Below are 24158 nucleotides of genomic sequence, written 5' to 3' on the forward strand. Positions count from 1 at the left end.
TATGTTCAGGCCTTCGAAGCACCATTATTCTCATGTGCTCCCAGGGCTGAGGGGCTCTGCAGCTACTGGGCAGAAGACATGTACCTTGGTATTGAATGTCTGGTCTGCTTGGCGTATATGATTTTTCATTTTCTCTATTTCTTCCCTATAAATGACAATTGCTTTCATCAAATGAAGCTCAATATTGAGTATAATTTTAAATAGTCTACTCATTTTCTTTATATCTGTCTCCTAATATAACTTATCCACACACAGAAGCAGTATTTCCCATGATTCTAAAAGTACAGTAGGATCAGAACTATCATTATATCTTTTTCTTACATATTATTTAACACATGCAACCTTCTGAGTTGCTATAATATCCTTCCCCATTTTCCATTTCCCCCATTTGTCACAGGATAATTATCTCTCATCATGATGCTCTATTCTCATATTCCTTATATTCTTTCCAACCTGGGTTGCAAAAGCAAGGCCCATCAAATGGAACTATTACATTTATGGATGTGATTCACCTTACAATAAACTGCTTTCTCAAAGGTACGACAATTTATATGACCCCCAGAGATGATTGTGTGAACAAAATTCCCACACAGTCCAGCCAGCACTGGGGATCAGCACATTGTCTTATTCTTTGAAAAATTTAACTGTTTTTCTTGTGTTGATTCTGTGTATATGTCTTCTGAACATTTGTTTATATGACTATGTTATTTGAGTATAAACATCATGCAAATGTTAAAAAACTCAAGAGGGATCTCAGGAGCTGCTGGTCTTTAGTATCAGAACTCCCCTGTACTGTTCTCTCTCTCTCTCTCTGCCGAATTCAATTTGGTATCTGCAGCTGACATGTGGTTTTGTCTTTTATGATATCCTCTTGTTTCTTCTTCAGCTTCCTAAAATGGGATAGATGCATACCCTGTCCAGTAGCCAGTGTGAAATTCTCCCTTTCTTCTCTCTCAGCAATCTGAAGGCCTCAATTCAATGGTCTGCATAAATGCGAAGACTGACAACACAATCAGAGGAATGCATTGAAGCCCCCCACTCAGAGATAAGGAAAAACCAATGTCTGGCCTGCTGGCAAGTCTTCTGCAACCTGAATTTCTCTTTATTGTTATCTGCTCCTCCTCATTCATCATAAAAACATCGAATACAAAAGCACTATGTGCCCTTCTGGGGTCATTCTTGCATTTCATATTGTGAAGGCTCATTCATTTTAATGTGGAGCCCCAGGCCTGACCAACTCATCACAGCTAAACACATTTAGGATGAAGCAGGGGATCATACTTAGTCTTATGCCTCCATGGGGAGCCCTGAGTCTCAGTCCAAGGCTGTGCCCTGATATAGTCAGAGAGTCTGGAGAGCCTTCCAGAATGTGGCTTCATGAACCCTCTTCCAGTAACTACCAGATATCTAGGGTGTAGGAGCAGAACCCCTGCCTCCTTCCTTGGAGATCCTGGTAAAGGAAAAAGTCCACTTGGTGTTGGCAATATCTACTGAAGTATGAAAATATGTGAACTGTCACATAGCCAGGGTCTTATCTTCAGAAAGCTGACTCAGATAGAGAACTATCAATGTCAGGGTGTCAGTCTACTCAAATAAGACTGAGATTACTGAGCAGCAAAAGGCAATGGACTAGGGAAGCTTGACTTGCAGTGTGGCCCTCTGATTGTTCATGGTTTGATTCCAGGGGTTTCCACTTGACATTTGATTTACTATGGAATCATACATAAACCTAAAAGACTCTAAGGAACAGGGACAAAAGCACTCACAAGAGGGAGGTACATATGCACCCGCTCATACAACAGTATCTGTAACATTAACACATGAACATCTTACTCTTCAGCAGCCATCTTCTTTTCTGCATACTTGGCATTCCACAGGTCTACAGTCTTCTTCAGTTGTTTCAATTCTGCTTGCTTTCCAGCTTTTGCAGACCTCAGTGCACGACAACTTTGTTCAAGGTCTCTTTTACGTTCTATAAAGGATTCATCTTCCTTGTGTGTGTGCACATGGGCCTGAGGACATGGTCCTGGTTTTCAGGGGCGTGGGGAGTGGACAAGAGCCCTGAAAGCTGGGAGCCATTCCTTACCTTCCCACTACAAACTCATTTCTTCTAGAAGGGGATTTCTGCCCCAAACAGACAGCATACCTTCCAGGTTACATTTTTCAGATCTCAAGGCTCTCAGCTCTGTATCCTCACATTCAGCCTTCCCCCCTCGTGTCTTTAGGACAGACATGGGAAAAGACATTTGAGAAGTACTGGCTGCCCAGCAATGTGAATGTATTTAACGTGACAGAAGCACGCACTTGAAGCTGGTTAAGATGGTGCATTGTAGGTTATGTGTATTTCCCTACAATTAAAAATGAAAAAGGAAGTAGTGAGCTTCAGTTGCCTGATTTAAATAGTTGGCAGGAGAAATTTTTTTTACCTGCTTCTTCTCAGTGTTAAATGGAACGCTTTCCTTCAGTACATGCTGGTCTTCAGAGTTCAATTTTGGTTCAGTGATGGAGGCCTCATCAAGGGCGATTTGAACCTAAAGAGAAAGATTGTCATTAAGGGCTTCATTCCAAAGAATAAGTTCCAAGTAGATATTATCATTTTCTTCTCCTTAGACATGAAAGAATTGTTGCTCATGAAAGCTGTTGTGTGTGTATGGAAACCATTCAGCCAATGTAGGGAGTTTATCTCTGAATCTCCTGTGGTGGTCATTGAAATGACACCCCTTCAAGTCCTCTGGAGATGTAACTTTTCATGGAACCTGCACATTGGAGGGAAGCAAATCATGGCCTGGGATTTCAATGGAAACACTGGGTAACATGCTAAATAGATGCCTCAGTATCCATACATGTCCCACATCTGCCCCTGTATTTCCTATGAAAGCAGGAAATCCAGCTTGGATTTAGAAAATAATGTCAAGTGTATGAAGAAATGGAGAACAAAGAAACACCTCAAGTGTGAATATTTCCTGACATTCACAAACTTCTTGCCAACTGCCTCATGGGACAGATGACTGGGTGGTGGAGGAAAGCAAAGAAGGTGGAAAATGGCTGAAGACAAACAGCTCAGAAATGGCTTTTCTCAGTGGGCACCTACATCTCTGTACCTCTCCAAATTTATGTGGACAGTTCTCTGCACAACATTAATAGGGGTAAGGACTCTACAACTTGGCTGCATATTTTCCCTCCTCTCTTGTCTATTTTTCTGGGTTTCTCTATGTATAGAGAAGGGCAGTGCCCAGAGAGGTGAAAATTACCTAGTTGTGGAAAAGAAAACATATCCTGATTTCTCGAGACAGAAAAAGTCATCACGGTATCAGTACTTGAAATTCCACATCATTGTTCAGAAGGATGTGCAGCAACCAGCCTGCAACTCTACTGTGGTAAGCGACAGGAGGACGTGCAGCACTCAGCACACCCGAGCAACAAAAGGCCTCAAAGGCCAAGCTGTGGTAAAACTGAGCAGCCAACTCTTACCAAGCCCAGATTCTTGACTTCCAGACCTTCTGAGACAGAAAAGTACAAAGAATGTCACTCAAAATCCCACTGCCTCTTCAACTCTGTTGGTATCACACTTCAACAAGAGCATATTGAATTAGTAATAGTTACTCTTCACTTCCACTTCTGTTTTTACAGTGTAATCCAGGCAAAGAAGGGGTTTTTACCTTAAACATAAGAGCTACATCAGACAGAATCCTATTTTCCCTCTTAGTTTCTTGAAGATGTTTCTTTCATTTGCTGATTTGTACACATACATAAGAAAGGGATCAGAATGAAAAAATGTAATAGTACTCAGCAAACCTATGTGCTCTTTTCCAATCTCTTCCACAGAGAAGGAGGGCAGTGCTTTCCTTTTATGAAGCTTACTCTGAATTTGGGCCATAGATGGAATATGTGAACTAGTACAGGAGAGTGAAAGAAGAGATAATGAGCAAACTGAACTGCCAGAGGTGGAAGTAACTGAAGGTGAGCTCATGAAAAATAACAGAAAGGACAATACTTTCTGCTCCCCAGTGGATATTTTTTCTGAAGGTTTTGCATTTTCTTTTATGACATAATTGATCTTTGCTGTTATCTTGTGTAAATTAACTACAGGGAGGTAAAAACAATCTGTAAAACTGTTAGGAAAACCCAATAAAATTGAATTACCCCAGTGTATTAGCAGCAAAGACACATTATCTGGATCTATGAGTGTAATTGACTATTGCTTTCCTCTTCTGCCTGGACAAAGCCAGTCTTAGTGGCATGTTGAATTTTTTCAAGAATACCTTATTTCAGTGAGATTCCTTTAAAAATTTTAATGTTTCAAAGATGGTGAAACAATACAATATCTTCTAATTTCTCTCCCTTCTATAAGCACCATTCCTAGAAAATTCAACCACTTCAAGTTGTTATGTCACCAGAGATGAACTTGCGTTTCTCTCCAGTTCTTAAGGCAAATATATAGGTTTCTGCCCAGAAAAAAACCCCGCATTTCATCCAGGTTCACTCCACTGGATTCCACACAGGGGAAGTTCCAGATGTCCATAGATTATCAACTCAAGGGCCTCCAATGTTGGCTCTGGAGGACAAAGTCTTTCGAGTCAAACACACTTGGCTACAGTTTCAGCTTTACCACCTAGTCTCCAGAAGACCTGGCTAACTCACAACCTCTGGAAGACAAGCTTTTGACTCCAAAATGAGAATGTTACCATCCACTGTTGCAGGAAAACAACATGCACGAAGCACACAGTATCAGGTGGGTAACACATGTAGGGCCCTAGAAAGCAGCCCACAAGCACAGACTCCTCTAGCATGCACAGATCTCTCACTGAACAACAAAGTGAAGCCTAATCTCCTATTTGCCTGAAGTGAAAGCTCCCCAGCCCTAAGGGCACTCTTCTTAACCCCACTGCTGCTGCATTCAACTGTGACACACACCAGCATCTGAGGGCCTAGGAAGTGCCGGGCAGACATGTTGGCTCTACATTAAGCCACTTACTCCTCACAACTGTGGGGCCTGTGCAGAATGTACCATCCTGAGTCTCCATTCTGCTCATTTTCACTCACTGTCCACTGGCATGAATGACTCCCTCCCTGTCACACTCATAACCAAAGGTTGAAACTGTTGTTGAGATGCACACTTTGCCTGGTGGGATCTGGGCTCTTCTCAAAGCCTTAAGCTTCTCGATAGGCCCATACAGTGTGTTCTCTTCTTTAAAATTCACCAAAATTAAAAAATCATAATCTTTAAATTAAAGAGCCAGCTCATGTTCAAGTGCTCACTCCACAATTCAAACTTATATCACCCCTGACTTCCTCACCATTTCTGGGCAAAATTAAACTCATTCTATTCTCCCTTCTCCCATGAATTGTTCCTCCTCCTGGCCTCTTCTCTCAATAGATCACAACTCCTTCTATATTGTCCACATTTTACACTACAACCCTGGCAGAGAAAATTTTCCAGAGTTAAGTCAGTGAGACGTCAGAAGTCACTGTATTTATTCTAGTCGAATTAAAACCTGCATCAAACACCAGTACTGAGGAAAAATTACAAAGAACAGTAAAGCCTAGAATCTTACCTTGATATATTTGAGGTTTTATCTAGAAGAGGAAGAAACAAAATTAAATTTGATGTCAAAACATATGATTAGTAAAAATCTATAGTTTATGATAAAATATTTAAAGAGTAATCCAACAAAATTAGAATAATCCTTTTGTGCAGCACAATTAGTTCATAGGATTAAAACTCAGAAAAACACTTCCTGTATAAATCAGGGCATGTCACAAACCATCCCTGATAAAGGCCTTTCTGATGGTGTTAAAATTGGGGGGCTGCAGTGAAAGCAGTGCTTAGAGGCAAACACAAGGTCCAGTGACTATAAACATTTCTGCTTGTTGATGATTAAAAGTGTATCTGCAAGATACTTTAGTATGTTCACCATGAGGACAGCTGTCCAGAAATAAATGACAAGTGCAGAAACTCCCAAGGTGGCAGCACCAACGATCAGCTTCCGCAGAATTGTAGAAACATCAAGCCTCAGATGGAAAGTGTCAGGCAAAATACTGACAACCTGAAAGAATATTTGAGATCATGAGGAACCTCAAACACATCTACAAAATACATGTCACAAAGAATCATCATAACCCTAAAGCAGCCTCCATGAGGTAAACACACCCCTCAACTCTGTCTTTATGGAGGAAAGGAGGGACAGACGGACTACAAAGGAGCAGGAGGAAACATTTGGGAGTGAGGAGTGGGTTCCCTCTCTTAATGTGGTGATGGTTTCCCTGCTGCACACGTATTTCAAATACCAACAAAGTGTATTCATTTCAAAGATGCTGTTATTATATATAAATTGTACCATACTAAGCTGTAGGAAAAATAATACAGAAAGTTTTAGAGGGCTTATTTTGCTTACAAACACACAGATGACAAGTATATTTTAAAATACATTTAAGTTAACAGAACCTAACTTTGGAATCATAAGCCAAGTTAAAATCGAAAAAATGAGTCAGTGCAAACTTACAATGGATGGGAAGCCTATGTCTTCCATTGTAAACTCATGAAGTACACAGGTAAATGTCTTTTCAGCATTTCCAAAAATTCATCCAAAATATATGGAAGAGTGGGAAAAAATAACCAAAATGTGTGTTAAAGATACCAAGGAGATACTAGAGAGATGTTTATTGATATGGACATAATTGAGAGAGATGGGCAGCTGTTAGTATAATACTGAGATCATTATCCCAACAAAATCAATTTCAGATTATTCTTTAGCCCAGGATTCTAGAACCAATAAGATTGTCTTTCAATGTTCATTTTGATTCTGAACTAGAGCACATAATTGCAGATTTCTGAAGTACATAGAGATTTGGATAATAAAGTAATCTTATTATGATTAAATCTATGAGAATTGAGGTTAACATGATTCCAGTTCAGCCCATAATAATTTACATTCATATTTCATAATAATAGGCCTAGATCAACAGCAACCATGAAAATTAATGTGTAATACAAATAGAAACTTTCTGGAACGTAGTCACCCAGATGTATATTATAAAAAGTACATTTATAAGTATTTTAGGATGAAATAAACACCAATATAATTCATACTAAGCTGTTAACTGAGCTTCAGTGTTGTGAAAATAAAACCTCTGTAGAAAGTAGTCTCTGAAATAAATGTTTTCATTCTCAGCCCTTACAGCTGTGCTCATGGAATGTGTGCTCATGGAAACTATACACTGAATAGCCACTGTCTAAAAGGGGGTAGTAGCTCTCAGCACAATGGTCAACCTGTGGATCAAATGCACAAAAAAGACAGACATTCTGGTCGCTAACTGGCAAGACCTCCCATCATGGGCACTCGTGCTACATTTGGTAGATGTCTGGGTACTGATGTCAGTGGTTGACTCCAACCAAGATTACATTCAGTGGGTCAATAAAGCTGAGGTTCTGACAGTCAGCGGCCATCAGCAAGGGTGGAGGTGGGAAAAGCAAACTGCTGTTCCTGGGGCCACCAAATTTCACAAGACAGTGTTCCAGGAAAACAAACTACACGAGATGGACACTGAACTTGCATAGGTTGAAGGAGGATCTTGCACAAGGCTTCTGGTGCCAGTCTAAGCCCCTTCACTCCTAATAATAAGAGACCTTTACTGAAAACAACTTTATTGATGCAAGTGAGCACACAAATCCCCCATTTAAGACATACAACTCAGTGGCTTTTAGTATATTGACAAATCCTTCCTTATGGACCCTACAAACTTACTCTTTTCAGGCTTCCATCCCTCTCAACCATCCCTCTGCTCTTTCTGGACCAAGGAGTGCCCCCAGGACCCAGAAATGGATGTGGACAGCCATGGCCAGAGCCCATCAGGCTGGTCAAGAAACCTGCTCCAAGGTCCTCAGACTTCTGGACAGACTGGATTCACATTCAGTGACCCCAGGAAAAAGGTGTTGCTCAACCAGTGTGAAAGAGCCCTCAAAAAGGAAGAAAAACTGATGTCCAATGTTTACTCACATTTCTGTTTGAGTGACTGAGACACCCAAGCAGGAGGAGCCAGAAGAGCAGTGTCCCCGCCTGCATGTCTGGGACCTCTCGGGGGCCCTGGGGGCCGGGGAGGGGGAATAGGGTGTGGGGGCAGGGAAGGTGTGTGGCAGGAAGGTGGGTAGGGTGGGAAAAGGCAGGGGTTTGTGTGGGCAGGAGAGGACAGACTCAGGCTGAGAGGGGACTGAGGAGGGATCAGAGAGGTCAGTGAATCTGGTAGATCAGTAGGTTAGTAGGCCAGTAGGTAAGTCAGTCAATGGGTTGGGCAGGACACAAGCAACAGGTGAAGGGGACGCTCAGGAGCTGTTGGAGGAAATGATAGTCCGTCTTCCTCTGAGCCTTCTCCTGTTGGATGCTGCCTTAGCAACTCTCTCTCGACCCCTGCCTTCATCCCTTGTCCTTCACAATGGACCCCTTGTGACCCATTCTCCGAAGGAGAGCTCCCGCCTCTCCCCGCCACCAGGTGCCAGCCCAGGAGAAGTCCCCTCTTGAATATTCCAGGTCCTTGTGATTTCTGGTAGTTCCCAGATCAGCTCCCTCCTTTCTCTCTCTCTTAAGGATTCCACATAGTCCGTTTTGGCTGCCAAACAAATAAAGCAAATGACAGAAACACAAAAAAGATCCGAACACAAGCAGAGTGGGAGATCTTTATCAGCTCTCCTCAGCAATGTCTGCAAACAAAACATCTGTAGGGATACAGGAGATCTGAACAGTGAAGCATCTTACCTTACAGAAATACATATATACACAGAGAAATTATTACACCAGCCTTAGAAGACACATTATTTTCAAGCACACACAAGACATTTACAAAAATTAACTGTATTTGGCCATAAAGCAAACGTCAATGTATTTCATACAAATGAAACCACACAGACCATGTTCTCTGGTCTTAATTTAATTGTGCTGGAAATCAATGATAAAAATGCTAAATTTCCAACACATAATTTTGGAAATTCAGGCATACCCTTATGAATAAAATAATCAAGGTCTATAGTGAAGTGAATGACATCATCATGAAAATAGGCAATAAAATACATCTCCATCTGCCCTATGGAATCCACTTGGCGTGATGAGATTTATGGTCTCAACATTATCCCTAATTAATTTAGACAATTTAACACCTGATACAGACCTGGATAGGTCACTAGGCCAGTCTTTACATTTTGAACCTAAAGAGGGAATCCAAGCTGATCCTCATGATTCATCTCTGGGAATCTCCAAGGAATGTGAACATTTTAACAGAGAAAGTTCATCAGGGCTTCTCCCAGGAGACCTGGGGACATCAGCAGGGCAGATGGTCAGCACCAGGAGTGATGGGTGAGGAGAGCCAACTGGGTGGGCAGGGTCCAGAGACCCAGGTGATTAGGACAAGTTTCTGTCTCTGTGATCTCTCTGCTGGGCCCTGTCCTAAGCTGAGCTTCCGAAGGTTGCTGTTGTGTGTGAGTGACACAGTGTTTCTCCTACTCATTTAGGCTATTGGCAGCTTCAAAACATTGCCTTCAATCCCTGCCACCTTTCCATTACTATTTAACGTAAAGACAGCAGGAAACATTCTATCACTGTTTCAATGGAAAATCAATGCCTTTAAAGAAACTGCAAAGAAACCATAAAATGCAAGGAAAAACAAATCAAACAGGGTAAGAACAGCATTCAATTCTATTCAGGTGCTCGTCGCTGCCTAAAGAGCCTCTGAGTTGGACTGTCCTGGTTATAAAAGAAGAGGCCAGTTACAGAAGGCGTGGAGTCAGACTAGCCCAACTGAATGGGAGTGAGGCCTGGCCAACAGGGGACTAGGGACTTCCGTGAGGGGTGGGTGGGTTCACTCATTGTAGGTGAAGCAGGGCTGACGGAAGAAGGGAAGAGTGTCTAGATGCCTGGGACAGGTGAGATCACTCATGCAGCCAAGAAAGCATCCCCAGGGCCAGTGTCAGACTCCCTGGCAGGGGATCCCTTCCTGACCCCAGGATAAGGGCCAGCAGCCTTGGCTTTGAGACCCAGCTGTATTGTGGTGGGCTGGTTCCCTCCCATACAGTGGGACTGTCCATGCCTGTGTCCATAATTATCATGGGGACGTGTGGAAGCCAAGTCCTGAGCCCCTGAGCACATTAGTATCACCCCCTCCCAGGGGCAACTGTCTTCCCAGGAGTGGCACCTTAGAAGTGGTACAGCTGTTAAAGGCAACAGTGATGGCATCCAAAGGTCCTCCTGGTACCAACCTGTGCTGAAGCAGTGCCCTTTGCAGGCATGATCTCACAGGACAGCACCATCTGAGGTCAGTATATCTTTAGCCCCCATGCACAGGTGGGAAATCAGAGTGGTCAGGAGGAGGCTGTACCCAGGCTGAGAAAGGGTCAGAGGGGACTTGGTTCTGGGAGGGGTTGCTGGAAGAGGTGGGGAGTTGGGGTCTGGAGACTTCAAAGGAAGAGGGGTCAGAGAGAAGCTTTGCCCATGGCCCAGTTTTGCATGGGGCCAACCCCGCTTAGATGATGAGGCTAACCCAGGTGGCCATGGTCACACCCCAGCTCCTCCACCTCTGGCTGATATTCAGTCATTGCTGTGGTGATGATAATACAGTCCTGATGAGGTTACTGCTGGTATTGCTTGTTACTCAGGGAGGGGGTACTGCCCACTCTGACATGCTAGAGGTCCTGAGTAGGCTCCCCTTTCTCCCTCTCTTGACCTTGGGATCTGCCAAGCCCCATGCAACACCCTCACTCCAAGTGCACCTGGCCCTACCCCATGCGCCATCCCAAGATGCACCCTTCCCTGCCCATATCTGACATCTCAAGACCTAGGCATGGCCCTCCGGAAGATCCTGGCATGGGGAAGGCACCCAGCACTGGGCTTGGAACCAGGAAACACCCACCTCCATGACAGCTTAGGTAGAACAGGGCATGTCAGGGTCTGTGTACTCCATCAGCTTCTGGTGGCCTCCACTGGAGTGTCACGACTATCTGTGTGTGTGTGTGTGTGTGTGTGTGTGTGTTCCCTTTAATGTGTCATATTCTGTGTCTGCAGTTTGAGTCTGTGTGTGAACCTGTCCATGAGCCCTACACCTAAGTGCCCAGGTGAGGCTGAGGGGAGGTCTGTACCCTGTTTGTGGGGACTCTATATTCCCTGTGAGTGTGTGTGCAGTCCAGAAATGGGCAGTTGCAGATGCAACCTCTCCAAGTGTGACCCTCAGGGTCAGCGGGATGGGGACAATAGTGCTTCTCTCACCCTCAGGCCCACCCCTTCTGCCCATGATGCTCCCAGCCTCTGGTATTAACCTGGGGGTCCTATCTCAGGCCCCAAGGATGGATGAAGTGAAGGGTCAGTTCATAGGATGGAAGTCCAGGGGTTGGGAGGGCTCTGCGTGGTAGGAGGTTATAGACTGTGGGGAGGACTCTGGGCCCCCTGGATAAATCTGAAAGGAACAGGAGACTTGGAGGAAGGAGAACGGCTGGCATTGATTTAAAAGAACAAAAATGCTGGAATGTTGGCACTCCTGATGGTGTTACAAACCAGCCCTCAACTTTCCCATCCTCATCGTAGAGGGAAACAGGAACCCAGGGATTTTTTTTTTGTCCAAGATCACCATGGTTTCTGAGCTTATTGCAGATTACTTCTGAGCAAACTCCTTTCTCCGAAGTTCACTTCTAATCTTGCCAGTGATGGTTTTGGGCAGCTCTGGGACAAAGTCCACCTGATTGAGGGAAAGGAAACCCCTCCTGACTTGACATTTCCTACCAATGCCCCACCCTCCTACTTTCCTCTGTATGGACCCCTGACAGCCTAGCTCCACGTGGTAGCCTTAATGAGGTCCACCAAGAATATGAGTGTCAACTTGATGCCCTAAATGTGGATGCTGCCGTTTGATGCACTGTGACAACATGTGAAGTGTGCCCCCTCTAACAGAAGGACTAGGAATCATTGAGACTGGCCACCCTCTTTGTCCACTTCATATAGCACCTGGCAGCGACCCACATGGTGGCTGCCTCTTTATCCTGGCCCCAGGAGAACCATGGAGGACATGTGTTATCAACGAGGAACTTTCCTTATGATTAGCTGTTGAGACATTGGGACTGTTTGTTATCCACAGTAACATCCAGCCCATCCTATCTGATATACGTCCTGTTCTCTGTGAGGCAGCAGAGCCTAACATTAGACACATAAACTCTGTTGTCAGATACATGCAGGTTTGAGTTCCAGCCTTGCCTTTTATTAATTCTAATCTCAGGCAATTTACTTAGAGACTCTGGGTCTTAATTTGTTCTCTGTAAAATGGGATGGTCATGCCATCTCAGGTTGTGGAGAGAAGTAAATGAAGTAATAATGCATATAAAGCATTGAGCTCAGGGCCTGGCACACATAGTAAATGTTCAATAAATGTTAGCTATGTAACTTTGCAATATTTACTGATTGTAAAATGTTAGCAAAGTACTATTACAAAGAAAAAAAGAATAACTTTTTGGTTTCGCTATACGCTCAAATTTTGTTGCTAAACAAGTAAGACACTATGTATATTTCTTAATAAAACATAGTTGCAACATTTTTATGTTAAAAATAAATGATCTGCATCAATTGAAGTTATAGCATAATATGAAATTTCATGAATAATTTAATAATTTCTCTATTGGACATTTTCATAGGTTGTACATGGCATTTAAAACAAATGGAGTAGATTAAAAAACATCAATGTTTTACATGTTAGGGTAAATATCATCTTATTAAATTTTATTATGTGTATATATACACACACATATATATAGAGGGTGTGTATATATGTGTGTATATATATACATAAATATATATTCTGGGTTACCATATAGAATGCATTTCTTACTACAACTAATGTTCTTTTAAAGTTTGGAAGTTGATGATTTTAATTTCTTTTCCAAATTTTGAAAGATTATAAATAACCTTCTTGGTACCTCTGGGCACTCATCTGACATTTTTCTTTAGGTTAACATACCAGCTGGGTTCCTTGTGGGTTTCTGACACAGGAGAGAGTTTCTATCTGACTAAGTAGGTTGTTTCTCCCGCACCAGTAAGCCAGATTCCTGCTTCTGCAGAGAAAAATTCTGGTTCTCTTGGCCACTTGAACTTCACCCTGGCCACCCAGTGAGACTATGGGCAGGGGGCCCCTGGAACCACTCAGAGGGACCATCCATCACTCACCTTCCTTGGGTATTTGTATGGGGCTGTCATTGACTTCACGTGTTGCTGCAGCTCCTTGGTCAGCTGGTCCTTGTCATGGGACAGGAAGTTGGGGGTCAGGACAATAAATGCCTTCACCACCTGCAGTGCAGAACCAGAGTGGAGGCTCAGGGTGAGTGGCAACCAGTTGTATAGATTAAAAAGTAAATGTTTATTACATGAATGGAAAAACAAGTAGACAGTTGAGCCTTTGGAAAAGGACAGGCAAGGTTCAAATCCCAGGACTTCCAGTTTCCTCTCTTTGCTTTGGAAAATTACATAACCCCGATTCCTTCTCTGTGAGATGGGAACAGCAAGGTTCATTCCTCAGTGGGCTTATGTCAACATTCTATGAGATAATACATACCAAACATGAAGCTAGTTCAAACTTACTGTTTTATTATTATTTTTTTAATAAACTTTATTGAAGTACAAATGCGTACAATAAACTACATCTCTTTAATGTGTACAATTTTGAGTTTTTCAGTGTTATACCTCTGGGAAATCACCACTACAACCAAGACACAGAACATTTCTACCAGCTGAAACAATTCCTCATTCCCCTTTGCAGCTCATGCCTCTCCACTCCCAGCCCTACATAACATTGAAATGCTCTTATTTGCTCTAGATTACCTTGAGCTTTCTAGATTTTATGTACATGCAATCATACAAGTATTCTTTTATGCTGACTTCTTTCACATACAGTAGTAATTTTGAGATTCATCCATGTTGCACATATCAGTGCTTCGTTCCTTTTCATTGCTGACTATTATTCCTTTTATTTTAATATATGTAATTTTCTTTCTTTTTTTATTATCATTGATATACAAACTTATGAAAGTTTCACATGAGCACCATTGTGGTTACTACATTCACCCATATAATCAGGTCCCCCCTACATACCCCATTGCAGTCACTGCCCAGCAGCATAGAAAGATGCTATAGAGTCACTACTTGTCCTCTGTGCTATACTGCCTTCCCCATGACTCCTTTACATTGTGTGCTAATCATAATACCCTTTAATCCTCTTCTCTCTCCTTCCCCACCCATCCTCACCACCCCCTTTTTATTTGGTAACTGATAGTCCCTTCTTGGAGACTGTGAGTCTGCTGCTGTTTTGTTCCTTCAGTTTTGCTTTGCTGTTCAACTCCACAAATGAGTGAAATCATTTGGTATTTGTCTTTCTCTGCCTGGCTTATTTCACTGAGCATAATACCCTCTAGTTTCATCATGTTTTTGCAAATGGTAGGATTTGTTTTCTTCTTGTGGCTGAAAAATATTCCATTGTATATATGTACCACATCTTCTTTATCCATTCATCTATTGATGGACACTTGGGTTGCTTCCATGTCTTGTTGAAATTCCAAATCTTGTCTCCATGAAATTCAGATATCTTTGTAGTAGAGCTTGAAGTTGGGAAGAGTAATCCCCCCCCACTTCATTCTTCCTTCTAAGGATTGTTTTCGCTATTTGGGGTTTTCTGTGGTTCCACATGAATTTTAGAACAATTTGTTCTAGCTCATTGAAGAATGCTGTCAGTATTTTGATAGGGATTGTATTGAATCTGTAGATTGCTTTAGGCAGGATGGCCATTTTGACAATATTAATTCTTCCTATCCACGACCATGAGATGTATTTCCATTTATTGGTGTCTTCTTTAATTTCTCTCATGAGTGTCTTGTAGTTTTCAGGGTATAGGTCTTTCACCTCTTGGTTAGGTTTATTCCTAGGTATTTCATTCTTTTTGATACATTTGTGAATGGAACTGATTTTCTGATTTATCTTTAGCTAGTTCATCATTAGTATGTAGGAATGCAACAGATTCCTGTGTATTAATTTTGTATCCTGCAGCTTTGCTGAATTTAGCTATTAGTTCTAGTAGTTTTGGGGTGGATTCTTTAGGATTTTTTTAATATAAAATATCATGTCATCTGCAATTACAGCTTAACTTCTTCCTTACCAATCTGGATGCCTTTTATGTCTTATTTATTTATTTGTTACTTTAGTCACTGCCCATCAGCATAGCAGCCTTTTATTTCTTTGTGTTTGATTGCCGTGGCTAGGACCTCCAGTACTATGTTGAATAGAAGTGGGGAGAGTGGGCATCCTTGTCTTGCTCCTGATCTTAGAGGAAAAGCTTACAGCTTCTTGCTGTTCAGTATGATGTCGGCTGTGGGTTTGTCATATATGGCCTTTATTATGTTGAAGTACTTGCTCTCTATGCCCATTTTGTTGATAGCTTTTATTATGAATAGATGTTGAATTTTGTCAAATGCTTTTTCAGCATCTATGGAGATGATCATGTGATTTTGTCCTTCTTTTTGTTGATGTGGTGGATGATGTTGATGGATTTTTGAATGTTGTACCATCCTTGCATCCCTGGAATAAATCCCACTTCATCATGATGTATGATCTTTTTGACATATTTTTGAATTTGGTTCGCTAATATTTTGTTGAGTATTCTTGCATCTATATTCATAAGAGATATTGGTCTGTAATTTTCTTTTTTTGTGGTGTCTTTGCCTGATTTTGGTATTAGAGTGATGCTGGCTTCACAGAATGAGTTTGGAAGTATTCTGTCTTCTTTACTTTTTGGAAAACTTTAAGGAGGATAGGTATTAGGTCTTCTCTAAGTATCTGATAAAATTCAGCAGTGAAGCCATCTGGTCTAGGGCTGTATAGGACCAGATACAATATCACTCCAGAAGTGATGTCACCCTGAAAGTGATATCACCAGGTCCAGACACCAGACAGTGAGATCACCAGAAGCAGGAATGACAATACTAGATATGAGATCGGTCTGGAAGTGACATCATTATGAGCCTGTATATATAAGCTGTGCTCAGAAATAAAACTGCATCACTTGTCCACCACCAGTGGTCCATGGACCTTCTGATTCCAAGATTGGTTTCCATGTCTTTCTTACATCTTTCTCCGTGTTTCCCTTGATCTCATCCACTCTTCTCAGTTTCAGCTGATTTGTGGAGTTGGTGTCTGCATTGGGGTCTTCTTCCTGGCTAGTTTTTTGATTACCAATTCAATTTCATTACTGGTAATTGGTCTGTTCAGATTTTCTGTTTTTTCCTGGGTCATTCTGGAAGGTTGTATTTTTCTAGAAAGTTGTCAATTTCTTCTAGATTGTCTAATTTGTTACCATATAATTTTTCATAGTAGTCTCTAATAATTCTTTGTATTTCTGTGGTGTCTGTAGTGATTTTACTTTTCTCATTTCTGATTCTTTTTATGTGTGCAGACTCTCTTTTTTCTTGGTAAGTCTGGGTAATGTTTTATCTATTTTGTTTATTTTTTCAATGAACCAGCTTCTAGTTTCATTAATTCTATTTTATCCTTCTCAATTTTATTTCTTTCTTCTCTGATCTTGATTATGTCCCTCCTTCTACTGACTTTGGGCCTCATTTGTTCTTTTTCTAGTTTCATTAATTGTGAGTTTAGACTGTTCATTTGGGATTGTTATTCTTTCTTGAGATAGGCCTGTATTGGCATGTACTTTCCTCCTAGAAGTGTCTTTGCTGCATCCCACAAATTTTGCAGTGTTGAGCTGTTGTTTTCATTTGTCTCCATATTTTCCTGGATCTTTGTTTTTATTAGGTAGTGATCCATTGATTATTTAGGAGCATGTTGTTAAGCCTCCATGTGTTTGTGGGCTTTTTGTTTTCTTTTGCACAATTTATTTCTAGTTTCATACTTTTATGGTCTGAGAAGTTGGTTGGTACAATTTCAATCTTTTTGAATTAACTGAGGCTCTTTTTGTGGCCTACTATGTGATCTATTCTGGAAAATGTTCCATGTGCACTTGAGAAGAATATGTATCCTGTTCCTTTTGGATGGAGTGTTCTGTAGGTGTCTGTGAGGTCCATCTGTTCTAATGTGTTCAGTGCCTCTGTCTCCTTACTTATTTTCCATCTGGTTGATCTGTCCTTTGGAGTGAGTGGAGTGTTGAAGTCTCCTAAAATGAATGCATTGCATCCTATTTCCCCCTTTAATTCTGTTAGTATTGTTTTCACATATATGGGTGCTCCTACGTTGAGTGCATAGATATTTATAGTGGTTATATATTCTCTTTGGACTGACCCCTTTATCATTATATAATGTCCTACTTTGTCTCTTGTTACTTTCTTTGTTTTGAAGTCTATTTTATCTGATACAGGTATTGCAACTCCTGGTTTTTTCTTCATGTTGTTTACATGAAATATTCTTTCCAATCCCTTCACTTTTAGTCTGTGTGTGTCTCTGGGTTTGAAGTGAGTCTCTGGTAGGCAGCATATAAATGGGTCTTGCTTTTTTATCCATTCTGTAAATCGATGTCTTTTGACTGGTGTATTCAGTCCATTTTCATTTAGGGTGATTATTGATACGTATGTACTTACTGCCATTGCAGGCTTTGGATTCATGGTTACCAAATGTTCAAGGGCAGCTTCCTTACTATTTAACACTCTAACTTAACTTGCATATTACATTATTACAAACACAATCTAAAGAGTTTTTTTCCTCCCTTTTCTTCCTCCTCCACTCTTTACATATTAGGTGTCATGTTCTGTATTCTTTGTATATCCTTTGACTGACTTTGTGGGTAGCTGATTTAATTTTGCATTTGGTTAGTAATTAATTAGTCTACTTCCTTTACTGTGGTTTTATCCCCTCTGGTGACAGTAATTTAACTTTAGGAGCACTACCATATAGAGCAATCCTTTAAAAATACACTGCAGAGACTGTGGGAGGTAAATTCTCTCAACTTTTGCTTTCCGGGAAGTTGTTTAATCCCTGCTTCAAATTTAAATGATGGTCTTTCTGGGTGGAGTATTCTTGGTTCAAGGCCCTTCTGTTTCATTGCATTAAATAGATTATGCCACTCCCTTCTGGCTGTAAGGTTTCTGCTGAGAATTTTGATGACAGCCTGATAGGTTTTCCTTTGTAGATTATCTTTTCTCTCTAGCTACTTTTAATACTCTGTCCTTGTCCTTGATCTTTGCAACTTTAATTATTATATGTCTTGGTATTGTCTTCCTTGGGTCCCTTGTGTTGGGAGGTCTGTTCACTTCCTTGGCCTATGAGACTATTTCCTTCCCCAGATTGGGGAAGTTTTCAGCAATTATTTCCTCAAAGACACCTTCTATCCCTTTTTCTTTCTCTTCTTCTTCTGGTACCCCTATAATGTGAATATTGTTTTGTTTGGATTGGTCACAGAGCTCTCTTGTTATTCTTTCATTCCTAAGGATCCTTTTTTCTCCCTGTGCCTCAGCCTCTTTGTATTCCTGTTCTCTAATTTCTATTCCATTTACCATTTCCTCTAATCTGCTTTTAAATCCCTCCATTGTATGTTTCACTTTAGATACTGTATTTTCAGTCTTTCTTTCTTGAAGTCATCCCTAAGATCTTGAATATTTTTTTGTAACTCTGTGAGCATGTTTATGATTTTTATTTTGAAATTTTATCAGGAAGATTGGTGATTTCAGCTTCACTGAGCCCTCTTTCTGGTGTTTGAGGGAATTTGGATTGAACAAGGATGTTTGGATGTTTCATTCCTAGTTGAAAACTATGGAATGATAACTTTGTGTAGGCAGCATCCTCTAGTGTGCAGGAGCTCTACTCTCTGGAGCTGCCCAGCTCCTGAAGCAATGGTGGGTATCACAGGCAAGTGGCGCTGCCTGCTGGGAAGACAGAGCTCTTTCCTGCTTCCCAGCTGCAGTGCTTGCCTCCAATGTCAAGGCCATTGGGCTCAAGGTGCAGGGAGCAGCCTATGTGTTACACCCCTGTAGCTGCCATAGGCAGGGTTGCCCACTGGCTGGCCTGATGCAATGGCAGGGGCAGCAGGTTTGCAAGCAAGTGCCAGCCAGGAGGAAGAAGCAACAGGCTGTGTATCTCAGTGTGACACCTCGGGGCTGCATTGCTAGCCAGGGGGATGGAGTGCATGAAGGTCCTGAAAGTTCTCAACATGTTGGGCTGAGTGAGCAGGATGATTTTGTCCACCTGTACTTTCTCCTGAGCAACAAGCTCTGTGTAATCCTTACCCCTTTTGCAGCCCTCTCATTGTTAGGAAGTCTTTCAAAGTGCCCACCTTTCTTTTGTCCTGGAGCAGCCAGTTGTGGGTACCTGTTCTCCACAAGTGGCTGGAATCTCAGTCTCTCCGAGTATTCCACCTGTCCCTGCTTTCCAATCCTTCTAATCTCCAGAGCACCATGCAATGTGGGTTTGTGCTCCCAGAGAAGATCTCCAGGGCTGGGGATTTAGCAGTCCTGGGCTTCTACTCTCTCCCCACTCCATTTTTCTTCCTCCCACTGGTGAGCTGGTGTTGGGCCAGCTCGCAGCTTTGCTACTTTACCCTTTTCCATAAAGTCCTCTCTTTTCCCCAGATATAAGCCAACTGTTGCAGTTTCTTTCTTGTCACACTTTCAGGATTAGTTGTATTTGCTATGTTTTTATGTTATATGTGGTTCTGGGAGGAGATTTCTACTTCACTTCTCACGCTGCCCCTTCTCAGTTTAAATTTACTTTTAAACTCATCACTGTCATATTTTATCATTATCATTATCATTGTCATGTTTATAATTATTGTAGTAGGCAGTGTCCTAAGGGCATTTAATGAGTGTTGGTAATTTATTATTTTAACTTATTATTTATGTTGCCACTTCAACTGCACAGTGGCTTGTACACAGTGGGTGCTCAACTAACACTTGATGAATCTGTGAATGCATGCTCTGGAACCAGATTCCTTAGATTCCCATTCTGGTTCCAGGACTGTGATCCAGGTAAGTTATTTAAGCCCTTTAGACTTCTGGTTACTTATGTGTAAAAGGTTATGAGAGTCCTTAATTCATTCTGTTGTTGTGAGAGGGGTAAATGAGCTAGCACATAGTAAGGGTTCATCATGTACTATGTGTCATTTATAATCATTTTCAGTCACAGATGAGAACACAGACCCCCTGTGGCCATACACAGTAAGTGCAAATGTCAACCGACTGTGCCCTCCCTCCACAGGTAGCCTAAGGCTGGGAACATATGGCCTGGAAGTTTCCCTTGCACCTGCCTTCCCAGTGCCCACCCACAGAAACAATGACCTCCACATCCTCCTCACCTCTCCTTGAATCGGGTCCAGGCTGCTCACCACAGCTGACTCAGCCACTGCTGGATGTTCAGCCAAGGCATTCTCCACCTCTGCCAGCCCAATGTGGTACCTGGAGGATCGATGGGTTCTTCTTGGTCTCTAAGTAGGTGCCACGTCTGGGGTTACCCAGGATTTTGCATCTCAGTTTTAAAGGGTCACATCTTACCTTCCCACCAAGTGTAACTGTCACATGCTGTGCAAAGGTTGTATAGTAGGACCAAAACATGAAGACTTGGGCACTCATGCCAAGAAATGCAAGTCTCAGATGCTCCCCAGAACTGCTCACCTCACTGTCCCTGGGAGGGAGGATGGCCAGTGCTTTTTTCCTCCCAGTGCTCTAAGGCGTGGCTCCCAGCTTCCCCCAGCATGAGACCTCTTGGAGGCCTCAAATTTTATCATAAACATTCATCCATATCCACTGCAGCTTATTCCCCACTGTATCAGCTTTTTTTTAGAACTTGAAAATGATAAGAAACTCAATTTCTCTAAAATAGATTAAAAAAGACTTGTCACTCTAGTGTAATGTGTCCTCATTGTTCTTTCTAAGTCATATGAGGTTTAGGGACAATGGACTCAGAGCCAGACTAATTGGTTCAGCTCTGGGCTACAACCTGTACTATCTCTGAAACTTTAGGCAACTTTCTCCACTGGTCAGTGACTCAGTTTCCTCATCTGTAAAATAGGCATAGTGACATCATGTCTACCTACTAGCATTGAGAGGTGGGTTCTATAAAGCACTACTGAGAGGACTTTCACATAGTAAGTACCCAAAATGGTTAGTAGTTAGTAGCATTTATTAATTTATTTCTGTGACCTATTGTGTCCCATGCGAGGAGCACAAATGCAGAGCAAGTTTGCTCAACTAATAGGGACCAAAGTAAAGTCTTTCTTCCAGATTCCCTTAACTGTATAATGTCTAATTATGGTTCCTTCCAGACCTTCTTGAAACTTTAGTTTGATGGATTCTTCTGGATGCAGTTTGTACAGATACCCCTAAGCCATGGCACCATAGACATAGCTCTGTTCAGAGTTAGGCTGTGGGTCCCATCACCCATGCACAGAAGAATTTCTGGGCAAGCTAGGTCCCATCAGGGATCCCATGGAAGGCGATACCTCCTGGCTCAGGGTCAGCCACACCTACCCAGAGGCATTGATGACATTGTCATTCCTCCCCATGAACCAGATGTAGCCCTCTTCATCCATCGTTGCTCTGTCCCCAGTATTGTAAAAGTCCCCACACTCCACTTCAGCTGTCTTCTCTGGGTTATCCTGCAAAGAGAACAGCACCCTTTTACTGAAGGTAATGAGTTTATAGATGATAAGCCACAAACTGGAGCTCAGATTTGGCTTCAAATTCTGCTGCTGACTCTACCTGGCACCTATGCTAGTTTTGCAATCTCTCTGAGTCTATTTTCTATCTATGCTACTAGTTACTTCCTGGACAATATTAAGCCAATTTTAAGGAAAGTCAAAATAACTAACAACTAATTTTTGGGTGGCACTCCATTTGAATAAATTTTGCACTTGAGAAAAGAGCCCTTTTAATTTAATGCACTGCTCTAAGCTCAGCATTCACACAGTGCCTGGACAGATGGGAGGTGTCAATAAAAGTTTGCTGAATGAATTTTATTCTCAAAATGTTACCTTGTCTGATCCTTACAGAAAGCGTATGCAGCTGGTAAATTTTAAATTAAACTTTTATTTTATGCTAATTGTAGATTCACATACAGTTGTAAGAAATAACAAGAGAGATCCTATTTCACAGTTTCCCCCAGTGGCAACATGTTGTAAAACTATATTGTTCAGTATCACAACCAGATTATTGACATTGCTTCCATCCACCAATCTCACTCAGATGTTCCTCATTTTTTACTTGTACTCATTTTTGTGTGTGGAGTGTATTAGTCCAATGCAATTTTATCATATGTGTGGACTCATGTATCCATCACCACAGTCAAGACACAGAACAGTGTCATCATCACAAGGATTTTTCTTGTTGCACTGTGATATCTACACCCACCGGCTTTCTCTTCTCTTCCCTCATCCCTCCACATCCCTAACCCTTGGGAGTGACTGATCCACATTTTAAAAATAATATTGTCATTTTAAGAATATTATATAAATGGTATCTTCTTGGTTAACCTTTGGGACTGACTTCATAAGAATTGTTTCAGTATAATTCTCTGCAGATTTGTACAGGTTGTTTTGTTCACCAGTACTTTGAGTCTATTTATTGTTGAACAGTATTTCATGCTGTGGGTGAGCCCCAGGTCTCCAAGATGCTGGTGGCTGGGGAATATTGTTCAATGGTAACAAAATTTCTGTTTGGGGTGGTGAAAATTCTCTGCAGATGCATAGAGGAGATGGTTGCACAATATTGTAAATTTTCTCAATGCCACTGGATTGTATCCTCAAAAATGTCAAAAAGGGTATATTTTATGCTATATATATATATTTTACCTCAATAAAAAGAAAAGAAAAAAACAAGCAAAACTCAATGGAGGAGGAATAACATACTGTTACAAGAGCACGTGAAATGGGAAAAATAGGTGCTGGCCCTGATTTAATGCAAAATTAAATATGTCTCGAACAATAAAAAAAAGTCATTTCTTTGGACCACTGCAGTTCAATTTAACCAGATTCTCTGTGGTTGGATCCCAGCATTAATATTTTTTAAAAAATCTGCTCAGATGATTCTAAGGTGCAGGCAGGGTTGAGTACCTGTGATCCATATACATGTTACTCTGTGTTTATTTTCTGTTATCCAAGCTTAAAACTGCTCTACTGAGGATTCAGGCTCAAGCTGTATGTTTGCTTTTGGTTAAGTATCACAAGAGGTGTGGTGCCCCTTTGAGGCCACACAGGGAAGGCAAGATCACCTCCAATGGCTGCTGCTTTGGATTAAGGAGATGGAATCTGATATCAATCTCAAGGCCTGTCCATCCTTCCATGGCCAGTCTCGGAAGCTGAGAATTTCCTTTTAGTGATCACTGCTAATCTGGGAGGATTAGGATTTGTCTGATCAAGAGTTTCAGGTTTCCTTATAGGTTATTAGAGTTTTCTGTAAACTCTGGATTTCTCATTTAGAGTTTAAGGCCCAGTAAACATGGGTTTGAATCTTGGGCTTACCATTTCTTTGACATTGGAAAGACAAAATGCTTCCAATTTATAGTTTCCTCCTCTGTAAAGTGGGAATAACGGTGCCCCCAGGAGGCTCAGCAAGGTGAATAGATTTGTTCACACCCTGTTGGTAAGTGGGATGGTAGGTTTTGAAACCAGTCTAACCTTACATTCTTAACCACAGGAGATCATTGGAACCCAGGTTTGGAGGTTCTGAACCAGGCTCTTTTCTACCCCATAAATCAGTCTGTTAAGACAGGAAGGGATGTGTGGACACATTCTGAACTTTGTTTGATATTAAAACAGGCTTCATTGTATTGGACCGAATAAAGGGAGATGTGAAGTCCCAGGATGCAGAGGTGAGCCCACTCCCTTTGCTTACACAGCACCCTGCTGGGATTTCTGGGGCCCGGAAGGGAGCAGATGGGGTGCCCTCACCTCGTAGCACATGAAGAGGCCTATGGGCCTCACGGGCTTGATCCTGATGCCAATGTTGCCTTCCGTGTTGGGTGGCAGGATGTTGCCCTTCTCGTCGATGATCTGGAGCAAGAGGCCTGTGAATCCCACCTGCAGGGCGACCCCAACTGCCCCGCCCCACCCAAACAGTGCCTGACTTAGTCTTGTGACACAGCGCTGTCAGAAAGTAGAATAAAACTGTCAAAAGTCTTTGAAATCAGGAAATGGTGAAATCCATGGATATATACACATGG

At 41.8% G+C, this 24158-nt stretch overlaps 1 protein-coding gene across 9 annotated transcripts in view; it reads right to left on the reverse strand.

Annotated features, from left to right (window-relative positions):
- Positions 1–24158, reverse strand: part of LOC108386958 (acyl-coenzyme A synthetase ACSM1, mitochondrial-like) — a 72300-nt gene that overhangs the window by 13149 nt on the left and 34993 nt on the right. For 3 of the 9 annotated variants that reach the window (XM_073215488.1, XM_036992459.2, XM_036992463.2), the window contains 7 exons: positions 23887–23988; positions 21470–21597; positions 20299–20398; positions 13188–13307; positions 5916–6047; positions 3252–5577; positions 2427–2531 (listed from right to left, as the gene is read on the reverse strand). In XM_073215488.1, the coding sequence (XP_073071589.1) occupies positions 5443–5577; positions 5916–6047; positions 13188–13307; positions 20299–20398; positions 21470–21597; positions 23887–23988 (717 nt within the window). In that variant the 3' untranslated portion in view covers positions 2427–2531; positions 3252–5442. The other 6 variants (XM_073215487.1, XM_073215486.1, XM_036992462.2 and 3 more) reach the window with 5 other exon arrangements.

This window comes from Manis javanica, chromosome 10 (genome assembly GCF_040802235.1).
Source record: "Manis javanica isolate MJ-LG chromosome 10, MJ_LKY, whole genome shotgun sequence".
Classification (NCBI taxonomy): domain Eukaryota; kingdom Metazoa; phylum Chordata; class Mammalia; order Pholidota; family Manidae; genus Manis; species Manis javanica.